The sequence below is a fragment of the Bombus terrestris genome, chromosome 2 (genome assembly GCF_910591885.1).
Source record: "Bombus terrestris chromosome 2, iyBomTerr1.2, whole genome shotgun sequence".
NCBI classification, from domain to species: Eukaryota; Metazoa; Arthropoda; class Insecta; order Hymenoptera; family Apidae; genus Bombus; species Bombus terrestris.
The window spans coordinates 7,246,106-7,266,070 of NC_063270.1; the positions used below are offsets into that span (position 1 = coordinate 7,246,106).

General features: G+C 38.4%; 1 protein-coding gene across 2 annotated transcripts in view; it reads left to right on the plus strand.

Annotated features, from left to right (window-relative positions):
• The window catches only part of LOC100647567 (semaphorin-1A), a 374,093-nt gene that overhangs the window by 199,644 nt on the left and 154,484 nt on the right, over positions 1 to 19,965 (plus strand). For both annotated transcript variants that reach the window (XM_012316166.3, XM_012316186.3), the window contains exon 5: positions 8,667 to 8,837. In XM_012316166.3, coding sequence (XP_012171556.1) covers positions 8,667 to 8,837 — 171 coding nt within the window. The remainder of the gene's footprint in view (positions 1 to 8,666; positions 8,838 to 19,965) is intronic.

A 19,965-nucleotide genomic window follows, 5' to 3' on the forward strand; every position in this document is an offset into this window, starting at 1 on the left:
TGGGAACGTAAATAGAAAAAAAAAAAGAAATAATATCCTACGAGTCATGTGTCTCTTCACGAATTAAACGACGGAAGATAAATATTTTCGATGCTGTATAAAAGGTATATTTAGTTGGAATGCGTGTAGAGTGTAGCTGATTGCATATGTATACGGATTGCACTGTTTCCATCACTCGAAATGCTGAACCTCGAGTATATTCCACGTTTCTCTTTATGTTAGTACGTATGTATGTGCACGGATGCGTGTATTTCGCATATATCCAGCAGCAAAGCAAAATATCGCGCTTGTAAACGTACGGATCCGGGGCGAATGATCGAACGTTTTCCTGTCGTTATTCTTACGTGTTTGTCGAGTGTTCCCTAGGCGGTCTCTGTCTTTCTCTGTCTGTCTCTCTCTCTTTATTTCCGTTGCTCTTTCTCTCGAGTTGCAGCCCACGTCGGAATTAGGAAAGTTTGCAGCTAGAAGGAAGTTCCGCGGCCGGAAAAACTTTTCCACGGCGGGGGTAGGTGATGACCATCGCGAGCCCCATCCAGTCAAGGGCTAAAGCCAGCTGTCGCCACGGTGAAATTGAAAAATCTGCCGGTTCTTTCGTAGTTGCGCTTGGCTAGGAAAAATCGTCACGAGGATTACGACATCTTTATTACGGGGACGTTGATACGGAGCGACTGCTATGATGTGCTTTATGGTGATTACGTAGATAGCGATGATAAGGAAGCGTCGCTTGTTAGTAGTCGATTTCGCCGAGCGCAGATACGTTCTTCGTTGATTCGGACGTGTAATTGACCGGATGCTGGTTGATTAATTATTATCAATTCGTTGCACGATGTCTGTTTTGCGCAGTTACGCGCCAATTCCCGTATGAAACTGCTCGGGAATCCGGGAGTGCATCAGCTGACGACGATGTATAAACGGGCACGCTGTGCTTGCAAATTAATGAAATATACTCGCACGGCTGATAACTCGCGCGTTTATTGCTCGCCCGTACATTCCGAAGTTTATAGAATCGTGCGGATTAAAGCCTGATTTACAGTTCGACGGATCAAGCGATAATTACCGAGCGTGGTTACCAATCCAAGTTGCGAGCTGAAGTTTTTCCGTGTGAGAAAAATCGATAACGCACGCGTCGTCTCACCTTCCTCGATCTCAAATCCCGTTAGACATTTTGTAGATGTTGAAAGTTCTCATGAATTTTACGTTTGTCGGGGCAAACTGTTAATTAGAATTTTGAGTAGCATCGCTTCGACCGATTCGATAATTTCAGTAGACTTCCCTCCGGCTAACGTCGTCTCTCGCTTTGTCGATGCCGCGTTGAATTTAAATACAATATAAATACGCGGATTGCCGCAAAGGATTACGTAAGTAAAGATTAAAAGAACAACGTGGAAAGGTTCAAAGGCTGTGAAATCGTGGACGAGAGGAGGAAGGAATCCTTGATAAATAGCGCTACTTTCTGCGACTCCTTTCTGCCCATTAAAAATACGAATCTCCATTGAGTAATCTACGGAGCTTTGTCAGGCGAATCGTTCCCCGTCGGTTCAATCAGATTTTAAAACGCGCATGAGAATAAATTGAACTGGAATCTCCCGCGAGACTAATAATGGCAGAAGCATGAATATTAATACCATTTGAACTTCGTGGAAACTTTCAGTTCGGCTTGACAAGGAAGTTCGTCTGTAACCGAACGGAGGTAGACGGGAAAGCAAAGAAAAGAGAAAAAAAAAAATGGATTCTTGTTCGGCGGATCGTCGGTGGAACAACGTGCATGAGCGTTCGCGGAGAGTAAAACACGTTTCGTAGATATTTCATTGGAACCGACTTGAAATATTCTTTCAGTTTTAAACTCCGAAATTAACAAAGGGAATGGAAGAAAATAATGGAAAGAAAGGAGGGAAAGAACTCAAAAAGTACGAATGTTATAAATGAAGTCTATCTTTTACGCGTTTTGGTTGAAACACATCCGATTCAAAGGTCGAGAAAAGTCAAAGAGCCTCGGTTTCGAACGAGTTTTTCCAGCAATTTCATAAGGAGAGGGGGGGAAGCAACAGCATGAATTAATTAAACGTTTAACGTTATCTTTTAAATGTAACAACGAAATTTATTGTATACAGGAAGTATGTTGCGAGATACGTAAATGCGAAAGCAACATCATTGCGGGACGAACAAAACTGTAATTCTTTGAACTCGTCCCTTCGTTTTTCCATGTTTTGCTGTTTTTCCTTCCTCCCAAAAGCCGGAGGCTGCATAAACCTTTTCGATTAATTGCTTTATCTTACGAATATGCATGAAAGCGGACGCGGCGTTTAAACAAGCCTGGGATACGCGTTCCATCGATAATTTCAAAGTTCGTTTCTGGCCAAATATGGAAGGCAATGACCAACCGAGTCGCGCGCATATTTCACGTTTTCCAGTGGATTTATTTGAAGCACAGAATATCGACCGGTGGGAAATTGAAAAATGCAGATCGCTTTCCCTCAACCTCGTGACAAGGAAGCCAATGCGGAGACTCGAGGGAGGAACAGAGGAACGGGGTGGGGACGTGGTATCTTTGTTCGTTGTAGCAAGAGTGTTTTGCATTGCGAATACGTAATAGTTTCAACGAATGTTACGCGTTTGAATCGTGAATATCGTTTTATCACGTAACAGATGGCAAAACATGGAAAGCTATACCTTACTTTAATTAAAAATATCGGAAAGCTTTGTTCGTACGCGCGTTCTTAAGAAATCGAACAGATAGTTTCATCGTTCGATTGTTAAAACACGTACAAAGATGTTTTGCTAGAATATTATTAATTATATCGGCATCTCAAACTACCTAACCAGAGCAACGGAAAAGACACGGAACAGGCACACGATGTTCCGATATTGAACGAGATTTAAAAAGATAATTTCATCGTAGACGGCGGCATGTAGTCGTGCAAAGACTAAAATCCCAGGAAACTTGGCGTTCCGATTCTAATTATGGCGCGGGACTGGCGATTCCGTGAATTCCAGCACATTCTCCCTGTTCCGATTAAACGAAAATGGAACGACGTATGTGAGGTCGTGGAAAAAATGTTCTGTCGAGCGCGAATTGCTTGATTAACTGGTAATTCGTGGGCAGTGCGTTTCGAGAAAGGACGTGACCCCGTGTCCTTCAGGTGTACACGTTAACCGGTCATGGGTTAATCCGCGGGTTCAAGCAGAGCTGCTAGTGGCGCGGAGAAATGGAAAAGAGGGATCCTCCGGTTTCATCTCTGTCGGGGAAATTAAACCACGTATCCAGCTGGCGTCTATTCATACATACGCTTTCGCGGAAAATGTTTACGGGAAAGGAAAACGTATCGTTGCGTCTATTAAGGATCGGCTATGTAAACGGAGTAATTAAAATTTCATTTTACGCCTGGAGACGGGCGAACTGTTCCGTGAACGATGCTCCACCGCGAAGATTCGTTAATCGCGCGGAGGCGCAATTAAACCGTGGCAAATGCGAATTAACACGGCGCTCGAATGGCTTTTTATCGCATGGAATCTCGTTGCACCGTCTCGTTGACACTTTTTACAATCCCTCGCTTTTCAACGCTCGCTTTTCATATTATCGAAATATTATCGACGTACGTGAATTATTCTTTTTACGAAGGATATCGACATAATTTTTCATTTTGCTTCCCAACGTACGTCAGCGTGAACAGATTTGAGACCATACGTTGGTCCAGAGCAATGCTCGGGATTAGATTTCCCACTTCATCGCTGGTATGTACGTAAATAAGCATCGGTGGAAAAACCGCTTCACAAGTATCAACGATACTCCTAACTCTTTCTCGAAGCATCGATTATTGTTACACGGAGAATCAAATGTTTTCCATGGAAAAATCCAGCAAATTTCAGTCGTGTAATGTTCACACTAAATACAACAAGGAGGAAGTTGTAGGTTCTCTTAGAAAAAAAATACACGCGCATTGTATATGTGTATTCGAGAGACTAAATTGCGCATGAAACTAAATATGAAATTTCATATTTCGCATAAACTCTGTATAATTAACCTATACCGTTGGAACTTTTTAAATATAAAAAATCTAGTTTAAATACGTTACTTTCTCGTTATTTCGGACAAGCTCATATCTTATTTGATATTTTCTCTATTCGCGTATTGTAACATGTTGTATAACATACTCGTACATACACGTGTACCTACCTTTAAATACAATCGACGCGGTACGTTGCAACTACAGCTTATGTAAAAAGTATGAAGCAAAAGGGGCAAGTGAAATGGAAGAAAAGACATGCGATCGAAGGTTTGCTTTGCAAGAAAAGAAGAAAGGGCGGCTCGAAAAAGGTAGAGAAACGAACACGAAGGAATCTTCGTGAATCGTTCTTATCGCAGCAAGAAGTCCAAACAGAGCAGCTAACTTTTTCGATAGCCCAGCCAGGGGAATCGTTACCCTTTTAAATGCGAAAAGCGTTTGGTATGATCCATGCGCGGCCATTGCGGGGCGGCGCGGCCCTGGTCAAAGTAAAGGCGGAATCCGGCAGAATGTATGCAGTGCCCCAGAAAAAAAGTTTGGCTAGTGGATAGAGCGCGCGGAGGATTAGAGCCGTGTCCGGGGCCGAATTTATCCGCGAGGTTAGAGCGTGAAACCGGCTCGCAACCGGAGCCTCGAAACTGTGTGAAATCGTATTACCCGATGAATATGCAGCGCGATTTTGCGGTCGAAAGTTTTCGGTTCCGCTTGTAACTCGTAGGCGGTCTCCGGTAAGCGACGACGGAACTGTGGAACCCGAATCCTCTAGACGTATTCTAATTAGTACAAAAACCAGAGGAGAACAAGGTGACGGCATGGCGGCAACACGCGGAACCGGGAAAAGGAGATAGCAAGAGTATAGGGAGAACGCAAGGCTGTTCCTAAATCACACTCGACCGAAATCTGCGTTCGGCGGTTTAATTGGTTTTTGGCTAGTAGAAAGTGCGGCAAGAAATCACCGGCCAGCCGGGAATTAATTAGACATCGGCCCTGGAATAACGATTACATCAAATTTAATTGAACAATTCCATTTGTAGATTGGACAGTTTTGAATACGCGCCGCGTAAGAAGCGCCGTTTCCGTGGAAATAATTGGTTTTCTTCGACTACGGCCGAGAGAAGGGGTGTGGCTCTCTTTGTCGTTTCTCGAATAGATCTTCGCTTCTTCCTAACCTTTCTACCATCTTTTCCTTTAGGATCTACTTTTCATGGTAAGCCAAACGGGAAATTGCATCGCGAATGTCTGATTGGCTACCGATGTCTGAACGGATGATTAAAAGTTGATCGAATTATCGAATTGACACGGTTCGATAGATGATTTCGAGCAAATGTCTCTGTTGGTCCAGTTAGCTTAAGTTTCATCGTTCGCGAAATAATCGGTTTTCTTGTCGCGACACCGTGCTATCGGTTCGTTGTCGAAGCTATCTCTTTGGCTTCGATGCAATTGTTTTGATCATCGATCGAAAAGCTGAGAGCGAAAAAGGAAAATATTCTCGTGGTGGCGACGCGTTCATTCAGACGTTTCATCGTCAAATGTCATTTCTAATCGATTCGATGATCGGATCGCGCAATTCGATTTCGATAATTCATTCGTATTCGAATTATTTTGTTTCATAGCGTGTTGAATACGCGTATTCGACGCAGACACATCGCAAGATGGTTCTAAAAAATCACAATGCTTTTGCAATTGCGATAGTGTCCAAAGGAGCGAAAGGATTCGGGTTTGAAATGACAATATTGCTTTGTTCTACAACTCGTTCTGCCACGCCTTGTTTCATGTTTTCTCTTCCAACAGTATTGTTGTAGTAACAAATTGTTATTTTGCAATTGTCCGATAAAACGGACTTCTGTGCGTAATCCATGTGTAAAGTTTTCAGCTACGCAGACGATGCAATATTGTTGAAATATAAAATTGTAGTAGTCGTTGTGATAGCATCGTTATTGGATTGGATACTATTTTAAAAAAACGTTTTGTAATCTGTAACCACTGAGATATGTAAAATAGTCGACGAGTATGTATGACTAGGAAGAAGAACGCGTAATAAAGAAAAAACTAATCGAAAACGTATTTCGTTATTTCGCCATTCCGTTAAAGGAAAAGGAAAGGAGAGTGGACAAAAGGAAGGAGGAAGCTACGTAACGCTAAATGATAAAATTGATTCTTACTTTCTACCACTCGTGATACACTCGAGCTACGCGGAACTACGAGATAAAATGAAATTTCACGGTAGACAAAATTTCCGGGTCACAGAAAGGTATCAGAATAAATTTTCAAGTAATCTATTGAAACTTCACCGGTATATCGTAACGTCGAGGAGCGTAGCTAAGAGACCGTCTAAAGTAAGTAATACAAGAATATTAAAATGACAAAAGGAAATGTGTAAGGCAGACAGAAAAGAATGCAGGTATGGAAGCTACGTATATATACGTAAGACCACCCATGACGACATGGAGATTGTCAGAACAAAATACGATGTTAGATAATACACCGTAACGAGATCGGCTAATGCCATTGGTCTACTCTACTCGGAAAAGTGCATCCACGAAGCAATCACGCTGATAAGATTTATCTTTCGTGGCGTGCAAGTATCCTTAACGGCCGGTAGGTCCGAAATTATCAAAGGAAAAAATTTCTAGGTCGACCACGAGAAGTCGTAAAAAAGATAGTACGAAATGCGTGTGGATACTCACGGAGAAAAAACGTGATCTAGAGATTCCTGGGGCTTCTGGGTAGCTTGCTCATGGATTTCTGGTCCGATAGTATGCAGCTGCAGTCCTTGTCGTAACCTCGCTACCCTCTAACTTTTTCGCGATTTCCAGCTTCCGTTCTACCTTGATTCTCGTTGTTTCATACGCTGGATCTTTATGCATTCGCCTTGAGCGATCGTCGGTCCGTGCAAGGAAATCCAGAATTTCCAGTCAGGGTGAACGACGTTCGATTTTTCAACGTGTATAAGGCACATGTATTGTATATCTGTATATACTTAGCTGGTAACTGCGTTTGCAACGTTGTTCGTTCATTTGCTGGCAAATTATACTTCTCGATTTTTCTCGCAGCAGTACTCGTTTGCATCGAGCTATTATATATATAGCTGTAGTATGTAATTATAAACGCAGGTCAACAGCCATATTGTGATTTTGGTCTGTCGCGTTTGAAAAAAGAACAAATGCCGTGCGATAAGTATCTATTAGGAGAATGAGTTAAGATTTTTCAAAGGAAAGTTACGAATAAAAATTTCATCGTACGGCTTGTTGAATTACGTTTGGCAAAATTTTATAATTATATTGTCCATGTACGTTTTACTTTGAAACATCGGAGGTTGCGCGGAAAGAGAGAAATTATTTTACATTAACTCGTCAAGCAAATCTCATTTCCCCTTCTAAAGTACATTTTTTGGAACACGTGAAATTTTTCTCAAAACAGAATTCATTCGGTGGGATTTAATACGTCCCTTTGCTTCTCTTGAAATAACTGTTTGTACATATATTGCGTATTCTTTCGCTTATAACGAATATTTCACGAACGACATCATACAACGGATTGCACATTCTATTTTACTTGCAACTTTAGATATATTTTACTTTTAATTTGCTTCGAAGTAAAATAAACTGCCCTTTTTTATCGAATGAATAAGTAAAAGTCTAATTTTTCATTTGAGATCGTATAATTTAATAACTTCTAAACTAGTCTGTCTTTTTAAATATCCTGTTCGATAAATGTATAATAAACGTAGGATGGAAATACCATTTTCGAAAATCTTTCAAATCTAAGTAAAATAGTTCGGTTAGTAATAATTTAATGATTTCTATTTCGATAAATAAAAGCCAATCGAATAATTGAAAGAGAAATGGTTGAAAGAATGTGAAAAAGTAGTCCGGAAATGTCTAGTGATTTATTAATTACATTTGCTGCTTACGTTTCTTTATCTGAAATAAAGTAAGACGTACTATACGACATATTTCATGTCTTACTTTGTCGTAGATACACATACGTACGCTATACATATCTTCGGCAATTCAGTTACTACGATTAGTGAACGATAGAAATTTCTTAATTTGTCCGCTAAGCAGTAAGCATTTCAATCGTGGTGTACGTTTAAACTGCGTATGTAACATGATCCTATACCTATACAATCTGTACCGTATACATGTCATATAGAGGACTCTGCTTGAGTCAAAATTTGGCGGGCAATAGTTTTTCAATATGGCGTCTGAGCGTTGGATGTTTGTAACGCGTGCATCGTAATTCTAATATTAATTACTAATACTTGACGTCAACGTCACTCTTGCTTCTCCAACTATCGTTCCGATGGATAAATCTTTATCGGTGATACGTTGTTATTAATAATATACGTGTATTTTTATAGTAAAGTGGCAAAAATCATATCGTTTACTGATTGACGTTATTGTATTCGAAGAAGTGACACAAAGAAGAAGGTTTATCTCTGCTGTTCGTTAATGCTTTAGCAGTGTTATCATAATTAGGAATTACGACTTAGGAATTAGCACTTAGTAGGTAAATATGTATGTGTTCGGTGTTTCGATCCGACTTGGCAGAATTTCATTTACAATCGGATGTTTTGGCGTAGCTCGTAACGTAATACGAAATACTACGTTTTAGGAATTAGATTCTAAAGTAACTCTTGTTTGATCTGGTTTGTTATAGAGGTTGCAGTGGTCCAGCAGCGGGGCACATCGTGAACTTTGTTATCTGAAGGGACGTAGCGAGGACCAGTGTCAGAATTATGTACGAGTATTCGGCAGACAAGGGCCTGATCGATTTCTTGTTTGTGGAACGAACGCATACAAGCCGCTCTGCAGGCAATTCACCATCAAGGTAAGTGCTTTAGATCTTTTTTTTAATCGACGGAAATATCAAGGTCGTTTGATAAGTAGTTCTTTGTTTCAAACTACCAGATTCCAGTCACTTTAATGTTCGACCACCACAGTTAACCGCGTATGCGAAAGCGAATCGTTAAGTGAAATTGAGCTTTGTGGCAAACCATGCTTGCCTGTACTGTACAGCCTTTCTATTTCTATTGTTGGCATAAAAGCTATTATAACGTGATTAGTTACAAATTACGCACCGGCAAAATAGAAACTAAAAATACCAATTTTATGTTTTCGGAAAAAGATTTTCGATCTTTACGTGCAAAAAATATTTAAATATATATTTTTAATCAAATTTGCCCGATGTTCAGTCGTATGCCGTTGACAAATATTCATTACTTCTATACCTTCTTAATGAAAGCTCGTAATTTTTAAATCTGATTATCCGATTCGATCTAAAGATCTCTATACTGAAAAGTATTTATTACAAATAATATTCTGTATCGTTCGTTTGCTGATACTTGATTGAAACGCACACAGTACTTTTTAAATGATTATTTAAATAATGATCTATATTTTGACATTGCTGAAATAATGGATTAATTAGGGTACATCGACCTAAAGTGAAATATCTTCATAGAAAGTTCATGGGACAAGTGTATTTTTATCGTATCGTAACAAATTTTACCACATTTTTTGAACATTAACATCGAAAAATGATGATAAATCAAAAAGATACCTAAACGAATATGCAATATATTTTTCCGGCACAACGACCCCGATAATGAACCATGTTTTTAAGAAATATTTACTTATTATATATTATATTATATATATTTATTTATTACATTTAAATGTGTAATTGCTCCAAAGCATTCTGTTCTTCTTTCTATATATTATATTGTATAACGTGCGTTGAGTTTCGAATTACTACTAACATTATCAAAGAAATTTTAGTCTTTGTTTTTTTTAGTCTTTGAATTTTTGCCTTTTGTCTCACTAATAAAGGATCGAGCTCAAAAATATCGTGACGCTTGGATATTTAAGCGATACTAGTTAGTTGTATATAAAAAGTAATAAAAATACAGTATATATAGAGAATGTATAGTTATATCAGAGGCAGACGCAATTCTATTTAATTTATGACAATTAAAATGAATAAATATTAACACCGTTGTGATCGTTCGATTCGATAATTATTTAAATAATTTTTGATTCTGAATAATTGAACATTCCCATAATTTTCTACTTATAGATATAACGATATCAGGCTTACGAATAGCATCCATTAAAATATTGCTTATTTAATATTAATTGTACGATTGATGTATTGCGGTTTGTTTCCATTTTATTATAATGAGAGTAATTATTAAATCAATATCCATTAAAATTCTTACAAATGAGAATACCAAACAACAACGATAATGAATGTAATAGGATTGAAACAATCAACTATATGCACACAAATTGATCTAAATAATATCGAACTCTGATTAACGTTTATTATAAAATATCGAATAATATTAGGAATAATTATCTTCAGAAAGTACTCGTACGCGATAAGTTCCTTAAATTTCATACCAACGTATGCAATAAACGATTAAGAAGCTATACGAAGCAAGTTAAACATCTTAAGTGGTATATGCGATCAACACTTGTATATGTAAAACACTTTTGTTTCGTATTGCAAAATCAAATAATCTATAATTTCATAACGTTAATCTGTTTCAACAAATAAACGCAGTAGGCCTATATTTCTACCTTCTTTACATTTAATTGATTACACGATATATAACAAATTTTATCAGAGTCTTGTCCTACATGGAGATAAAACTGTTCGTATTAATTTACAATGTTTCATATTTTAATCTTTATAGATACATTAATGTATGTTGGTCGTTGTTCTCGAAACAAAATTGATTATCTAGAATACAACATGGCACGGCCATACATGGATACTTAATGAGCAAGCGTTCAACAAAGGCGGACGATGGTCAGATTTTGGTTTTGCTTCGTTTGTTTATTTAATAATCAGGCGCACACAGCTGTGTACGCACACACATGTTTCAAGGCGAAGCGTAACGCGAGAGGAAAGGGTGGCATTTTAGCAGCGTTACTGCAAAGTCAGACAGGGAGAGCAAACTGAACAGCAAATAACGTTAGAAACGTAGAATTTGCGGATAATTTATTGCTCGATGTTAAATATTAGCGCAACAAACAGAACGTGTAATACGTAATAAGCGAGAATGATATGAGAATTATAATCAGATTCGCGTCGATTCTACTTAATGATAACCAGGATCAAGTTGTTTGAAGATTGGTTTAACTTACGTTAAGCTAATGAACCGTGGTGTTTGTCATTTTAGATTAAGAAACTACTAGAAATTAAAATCACACACTTGGCTTGATTCTCTTTTCCCTTTTTAGTATCTACGTATTTTATAAATTTCCAGTGTCATAATTATCTTCATAAATATATTATATTTGCATCATCGTTCGTTATTTCCAGCAAACATATAAGTATAATTTTTATAATATCAATCACTGAAAAAGTTTTTACTTAGAACAATTTTATACAATTTTACAAAGTTACAATTAGCTTGATGATGATAAAATACGAAACATCTCATTGATCGTCTGTTATCTATCAAATTTCGGTGATAATTGTAGTAACGCGTGTTAATGTTTCGACGGGAAAGTCGATTAAAAAAGTTCTGATTAGAAAAAGAACGAAACTGTATCGGGTTGTTGACTCGGGAAAATACAAGCAGTAGAAGTTGGGCTTTTTATGGCATCTTTTACGAGGTTAGAGTAGACCGAAGTTCTTCCCAACTTTTTACTTTATCACGGTGCACTACTAATATCATATAATAACTCATAAAACACGGTTAATACTGTATCTATCTGTACTAGTTTACTCCTGCAAGCTATCGTATATTGCTTGCTTTCGTATTTTTCTTTTCCTTCTTTTCTCAGGAACAACGATCTTTCATAGTAGCATAATAATGTATTTTTCTAAATATATGTTCCATTAACCTTTCTAACTATCGACTATTTATCAAACAATCACATAGCGTTTGCTTTCTAATTTTCAATAGCTTAGATCAATACTTGAAACAATTGAAATAATAATTGAACGTCTTTGAGGAAGGTATCTATTTTACGGACGTTCGATATAAAAGGTATCGTAAGTCTTTGCATTGAAATTTGCGATAAAATAGAAAAGAAAGGAAGGGAGAAGGAATAAAAATCAGGAAATTAAAAAGTGAAGAAAATAATTCATAAAATGTTATTTATGAAATATTCAAGTATACCTAGCGAGCATAGACGTAAAAGGTAGAAAAATATAAAATATGATTCAAACTATGTAATAAAGAAGGGAAAATTAAATAACTTCAGTTCGAAGATTTTTGAAGAATATCTTTCGAAAAATGTAAGAATTTTAATTATGTAGGTTGCACGAAAGTAATTTATTCGCAGGGAAACTTGATATTTTACGAAATCTACTTATGGTCTCGAGTTATGATATAACATTTCGGCAATTATGCTTGTGAATTTAATACATTTCTGGAGAACGTTAGTCAGCTAAACGAGTTTGCTGTCGTTATCCTTTGCGATATATTAATTCTCTCGGTCATTAGCTCGATACATCTGTCAGATTAAACGGTCAAATTTTAATGCAAATTTCATATCGAAGTTGACGTTGTTCACGTACCAGTTGCGAAATTAATAATCTCGAGATTGACCTCGTTGATTTTGATAAAAGCCTTCATAAGTTGTGAATTTTATATCTTCTGAATTCATTGCTTTGATCATATGAGATATTGATGATTATATTACCGGAATACTTGTACCTTATTTTCGTTAATTGTGTTACTTCAAAGCAATTGCAATATTTATGACATTTCGTTTTAAAAACGTTTCTTTGTAATAATATTAAAAACAGAAAGAAATATCTTGTGCGTTAAAATTCGTTTAAAATACAAATTGTCGAAAATCAAAAGGATATTAAATTTCTATCTTTTAAGAATTTTAAGCTTTGTTGTTCTTCATAGAATGCATGTTGCGTTTTTTTTTTTATTTTTATAATATTTAATCATTTGTCGAAACTACAATCGCTACGAATTTCCTAACGCTGACAAATCTTGAATTCAAACGCCTGTTGTATTTTAGCTGTAGAAACGATCCACTTGATCTGCATAGCTACTAAGTTTACTGTCACGTTTACATGTTCCTAACTGAATTAATTGCTACAAGCCAAGCGTGTAGCATACCGTTCTACATTTATTAAAAAAATTACTAACGAAAAATCTATTCATTCCATTTCTATATTTAATTCATGTATCAATCTTATATTCGTGTAATGTGAAAATTCCTATGTCATATAAAACATGCTACATTATAAAGAATAAGCTAGTAAGCTTGTTGAATCGTTCTTGACGACACATAACACCGGAATCTTTGAAATTTTGTCAGTGGTAAAAGGTATATTTGAAAGTATACTTTATCGGTTTTCCATATTATAGCTTTTAATCAAATTTATTGGATCGTGTGCACCACATTGCGCTTTAATATCATTTGTTGCATCGAATTTTCGCTCCGTTGCATTCCGGATATCCGCTAAGACCAAAGAAGTTTTAACAGAGGGGCTATAAGATTTTCAAAAGGACTTTTGAAACGCGCCGTTCTCTGAAGAACCGTAGGCAGAGAGATGGCGAGAGAAAGAGAGAGAACGACGAACAGCTTCCAGAAAAGCGCGCTTCAGCTTGTAATACACTTTTCCCCTCGCGTTTACAGCCGACGAATCGTTCCTCTTCTCTCCCTGTTCGCCTCTTTGTGTTGTTAGCTTCGCGTGCTCTACACAACCTGCTATCGCTCGGAGGCACTATTTTTAATCAGGGATACAGATAAAAAGAGAAATTAACCGTCGATTTCGCCGATGGGCGTAACGACTTGTAGCGCATCTACATTCGGTTTCTAGTCGTCCGCTTTTAAGTCTGTGAGCCGCGTATATCCGCAGGATTCGTTAAACTCCGGTCTTCTTGTTCGGACATGTCGCGTACAGACCGATAAGAAAAGAGATCGCTAGGTTTATCACAGTTTTACAACTACGATAGATTCTTTGTTTCGACCGCAATTCGTTTCGCGACTCTAAAATAAATCAGACAATTTTACTGGTTCTTTTGAAAATGATACAATCGTTTTTATTTCGTTCTTGTTTCTGATGCAGAATTTATCATGATGCGGTTATAGAAGCGGTATTTTTTACAAACTGGTTTATCGTTATAACAACTGTATAATGGTTCTTACAATCCTCTTAATAAAACATAGTAACTCAAGTCGTTGTTTTTACTTGTGCACATAAATCCTTCGCGAATTGTTGTTATTAATTGAGTAAAGGCGTAGCTAATTCATTTATATGTATCGAAAATAATCGGACGATTTCTAAGAGAAAAAAACACAATTAAGGTAATGATGTGCTGTTAAAAGTTAATCACATACTGTAGTTTCTTCGAGGTACTTTGTCTAAAAATATAGAAAGCATACTATGTTTATAGAGAAGGTTAAAGTCGATTGAAATAGTAACTCGAATCGATACTGAAAAGACATGTTATCCAAGACCGTTTTATCTTGATCCAATCTTATACGTCGTCTTTCTAATCAACGCCAGGTTTATTCGTACAATATAATATAATAAGGTAAGACAATTTTTCTTGAATTTAGAGAACGAAGAAACGTTCCATCAGCTTTACGTCAAATTATATCGAGGTTAGGTTCGCGGAAGCATCGTAGATCCAGCATAGACGTCTATATATATACTATATATGTATCTTTATAGCAGAATATATGGTTAAACAAGGAAATAATGAAAAAGCAATATCTGAACCGGTTTGGTATTTCATGGGAAAACGAACTTGCCTATTTTTATCGATATATAAATTGAGCGTAAACTTTGTAGCAAATAAATCGCAACGGTAAGATAACTTCTTTATGCGACCGTAGAGCGCGCGACAACGACTAAGGCTAAAACGCTGGAAGAAGCAATGTAAAGGGGCGCAGGGAGAAGGCGTAGCATCGTGGCGCCCAGCGTCTTAATAATGGCACGTCGTGGAAACGCGTCGTCATGCCGGCAAGGGCGGAGAATGAGAGAGCAAAAGAAGAAGACGAAAAGTGGCATGAACTCGTGATTTATCTGCTCGCATATCCCTCTCTCTTTCTCCTGATCTCGCCAGCAAATAGCACCGGTGTCTCCTTAGGACCTCGTTAAGTGACATTTTAGAGGAAAGGCAGATAAGAGCGTACGTACGTGCTTTGATGCATGTTTCGCGGCTATTACAGTCAGTTAAAATAGCTTCTGAGTAGGCCTCCTAAAAATAAAGATATTTAGCCCGATTTTTGCATAAATCAACGCCAACCAACTTATTCCACTTATTTAGGCGCTGTCAATCTGAAAAATGCAACGATTCGTTCGATGTAATGTCATTATCTCTTGAATATTACTTTCGATGTAGTTGCGCGTGTTTACGTTTCATTGGTCGATGATAGAACGACAGTAGGGAAAGTCGGTACAAGCGACCGACATAAAGCTCGGTGGTTGCTAGCGGAACGTAATTACGGGAACGTAGCAATCGACATTTTAGAGAAAATCGAGATAAGGTAAAGAGAGAAAGAGAGAGAGAGAGAGAGTGTGTGTGTGTGTGTGCACGTGTTACGATGCATGCTTTGCACTTATTACACCGGATTATACCTTCGTAAACGAAGGGGTAAACGGATAAAGGTATTTACGGCAACTTTTTCATTATAGGCCAATACACGACAAAAACCAACTGTTTTCTGGGAAGGGGGGAGAGAATCGACGCGAACCAGTTCCTTTGCCTTTCTTATCTCATGTCAAACGATACTTTCAACGGTTCGCTCGTGATCTGTACTCTTTTTTCGGCGAAAAGGTCGTGGATTCAAAATAATCGTTTATCGCGGTGCTTTGGTGTCCGTTTACAATTCGACAGCGACATTAACACTATCGATACAAAAAATGAAAATGTCTCTCCTTACATCGTTGGCAAACCTGTCGCTCTACGTGTGTCAATAATCCGAATTTGTATTAAAGACAGTCTACGGTGAAGTTTGAGTTGCAGTTGGAGGAATGAGAGACGGAAAGAAAAGGGATGGGAATGGTGTCGAGCGCTGGATGTGTAGGATATCGCGTTACACAATTACCGCGCGGAAGGCAAACTTGTCGGCATGTGAGAAGAGAAGCGATCGCACGTGAACCGATATCCGCGAGAGTAGCGAGAATGGACCGATCGAAGGGACAGAATGGAACGTCTGATTCTCACGTGAGCGTCAAAGTGTCACGTATCGGTCGTTTGCTCGAGTGCTTGGTGAAGTCCTGGTGTAATCAATCGAGGTCGGTTCTCTGTCTTGACACGAAAGTCTTATCGAAGGACTCGGTCGGGGCGAAGACGTCGTCGGTGTCTCCTTTCCACGACATCGATACCCTATCATCCCTTGGCCGTCCTAAAACATCTATCTTGCACGCACAAGATTCGCGACTCTTATGAGAAAGCTCGAGCGCTTTAGTCTATGGGGAATTCGATCCTGTGGTCTGAACGCGAAACTCGTCAATTTTATTTCCGCCGCACTAACGTCCTTCGGCTCTTGTCCATTGGCTCGGACAAATCGAGCCTGAGGGCTGGAAATTTCGTAAAATTGATTAATTAAGCCAGTACGGGTGCGAATAGTGGAAGAACGCGGGAACAGAGAAAAGAGGAGGGAGGGGGGAGAAGAAAAACTGAGTGATGGAATAGTAAAGAAATTATTGAATGAGAAACGATTGAAAAGAGTTCTCCGGGAAAAGTGGAATTATATTCGACGGTGGGATAATATCGCGGTAGATCCGCACGCGAAGAATGAAAACCAGTTCAAAATTTAGATGAAGTTTAATCTGATCGATTCTGTCGCTGCTTCTGTCTCGCGGATTTTAACTTGCACATCATTATGAATCGAGTTTTCAGATTTTCTTTTTCTCGTTGCGAACTCTTATTTTTATATTTTGGATAGACTTTGATGTAAAAATGTAAACTTTCAAATATTCAAATATTCTCGGTACGTAGATTGAAAATTAACAAGGTGGAAGCAGATCTGACGATTTTAAAAATGTTTCAAACGAAATCTATTCACTGGAAAATGTTTGACAGTTGCAGCAATCGAGTGAAACGCAAAGGCAGCACGTCGCGTCGTAGAAATGAAACGCGTCATCTGTATAGAAATAAACTGGCAATTCAAATTTAAAAAATGGAAAGATCCGTATCGAAAAATCCATAGATTCGAGATATTGGCTGGCGAGTAAGTCATGTATCAGGGACTCGCTCCTCTCTTGATATTGTATATCCTCGAAGGAAAAGGTGAAGTTCCATTTCATCTCAACAGCGACTTTCTATTGTCGAAGAATTTCGTAGCCACTTTACTCGCCAGTTATTCCGCTGAATCGCAAAACTCGCAGTTCGCGGATTTTTTTAATGAAAAACCCAATCTTCGTGGTTAAAGACGAACCTCTATAATAACTTCGTTATAATAAATTGGTACATTTTTCTCTTTCTCTCTCTCTTAAATATAATATACAATATATATTTAATATATATAAAATATAATAAAACGGGAGACGGATATTTAGAGAGAAGCACGTTAATTATCAAGTTAAGTAACCGAGGTTTATTGCGTACTCCGATTCGAAGTATCCGAAACAGTCTGTTCGCAGCGAACGGAGCGAAATGTTTGAAATTCCATCGGCGACAGGGATAGACCGAATTCTCAAAATCGTGGATGACTCGGTATCGTTTTTGTCGAAGTTTATCGGAAATATTTTCTCTCCTATCCAAAGAATGAAGAACGTATCCTTTCGTCCGCTTGCAGACTACATCCGAAAGCCACAGAGCATCAGGTACTGATCCGAGCTGTCGTTTGACGCTTTATCGGAAGCCTAATTCTCACGTCCAGCTGAAGAAAAATTCGAGTAGCCGACTTTATTCAGGTCACGTGGCCTGATATGGCTTCCGAATGCGAGCCCGTACCTTTGGTCCATCTTCTTTCAACTCCTTTTCCTTCTATTTCCCCTTTCTTTCATCGTTTCCGTCGAGTCCTTTGCTAGAAGGAGTCGAGTTCCTCCTGAAGCTATGGGGCCACGTTTCTCCCTCTACTTTTTAGCTGCTTCCTTCCTCTGTTCGTAGGTTGAGTACTCTGGAGTTGGTCCAACGTTTCTTCCTACCTGGCCGGGCTTCCTTTTCTGAAATTCACCTCTTGTTCATCGAAAGACGAGTCCTATGCACCCCTCTAAGTGGCCACTCTGAAATCATCAATTTCATAGGACCTGCCGAACCACGGTTGACGCTTCCTCTTTTTCATTTTGTTTTTCTCAGTAACATTCCATTTAACCGTCCAACTCATTCCCTTCGAAACGGTCTTTTTCTCATTTGGATCTTTTACGTAGATTCTCCGTTATTGCTCCTCTTTTCTTCTCCTCGTTCAAGATTCTTGGACTTTCTTCTTCCATATTTGTTCCATGCTGTCATTTCCCGGGGTAATTCGCCCACGCTATTCCTCGCCCGCGGATAAAACTTCATCGATGTTCATTTTCGTATGTCTTCTGATCGAAAGTTTTTGACATTCTCGCCGGTTGCCCGAGGAATATCTCATGCGTTTTATACAGAGTTTTCAGGCGATCCAGTTACTCGAAGATCCTCTTCTCACTTGTTCTCCGGCTCGATGATGAATTTTTAGCGCTGTTTGCCATTCGCTCATCTTCTTCTAAATTCGTCCCACGCAATCTTCGTCCGAGACTTCGGCAGGCTACAGTATTTTCTCATAACCAGGCTCTCCGTGTAATTGAGTTACCAGAGAAGCGCGCGACGCAACATCTAACCTTACGTTTCTTCGAATGTTCTCTCTCTAATATTTCTCAACCTTAGATCGCTGATTGATTTTTGCATCGCATTGAATTTAAACAGAAATTCACCTGTTCGATACGAGAAGGATTTTTAAAAGTTCTCGCAGCAGTCCTTTCGTTGGAACACGGTGCACGGTTTCATTAGCTCGCTATACGATACGTAGTTTTAAAACAGCACCGTTAGATTTCCTCTGATTATTCATATCTCGTTTCGTTACATTGTTTCCGCTTTACCGCGTTCCCGCTCCTCGAGTCACCCTTTTAGGTTAGTCTTTTGCCTTGTTTACTCAACGCTCCTCTTTTATGCGGTTATGAGCTTCAACTTATTTTTCCCTGTTACTTCTGTTGCCTCCCTCCTCTCTTGAGAGAAGGAGCATCCAGGAAACTTGTAGCGACGTCTCTTACCGCGACTACGCGATCTTCTGTCTCGGAATTACAGCTTCGTTTCAACTCCACTCTCCTGCGTTTTACATATTCCCTCGACTTCCATTCTCTTTCAGTTTCTTTTGCCTCAATTCGATATCGTTACTCCATGCGATCCAAGGGGAAGGAAATTGTTTAGTTTAAGAGGAACCTAACCCGTGTTGGGTGTACGAGTTCAACGAACTATTCGGCATACAGGTATGTATATCACAAGTTGTTGTTATTTTAGTGTTACGACGTTTCTACGCGCAATGTTCTAACCTCTTTCTCGGTTTGCCCTGCAAATCGTGCGTGCTGTGCACCGCCGTATTCCTTTCTCAGTTTCTCCAAGTTTTCCACACACTGGTATTATGTTACCCTGCAGGCTTCTAGTTAAAACGTGAGATTTTTTACGATTATTCTTTCTTCTCTTATTTCCTAGAAATCTAGTACCTACGAAAACATAGATCTGGAGATCTTTTTTACGTATGTCTAACGAGTTTAATTTATTCATACGAGCAGACAGGAATACATATTTGAAGATACGAGTATTAGGTTATCCGAAAAGTTTCTTTCGTTTCATAAAGTGATAATATAATAGATGAACAACAATTTCTGTCTTATATTATTTTATTGAATTATGTATGATCCATTTCGTTATATCTCTATCTATTATGTTCGTGCGTAATTCAATAAACTAATACAAAACAAAAAACATTGTGCGTCTATTATTTCCTTATAAAGCGAAAGAAACCTGATTTTTTTCGGACAACCTGATATATCGATTATA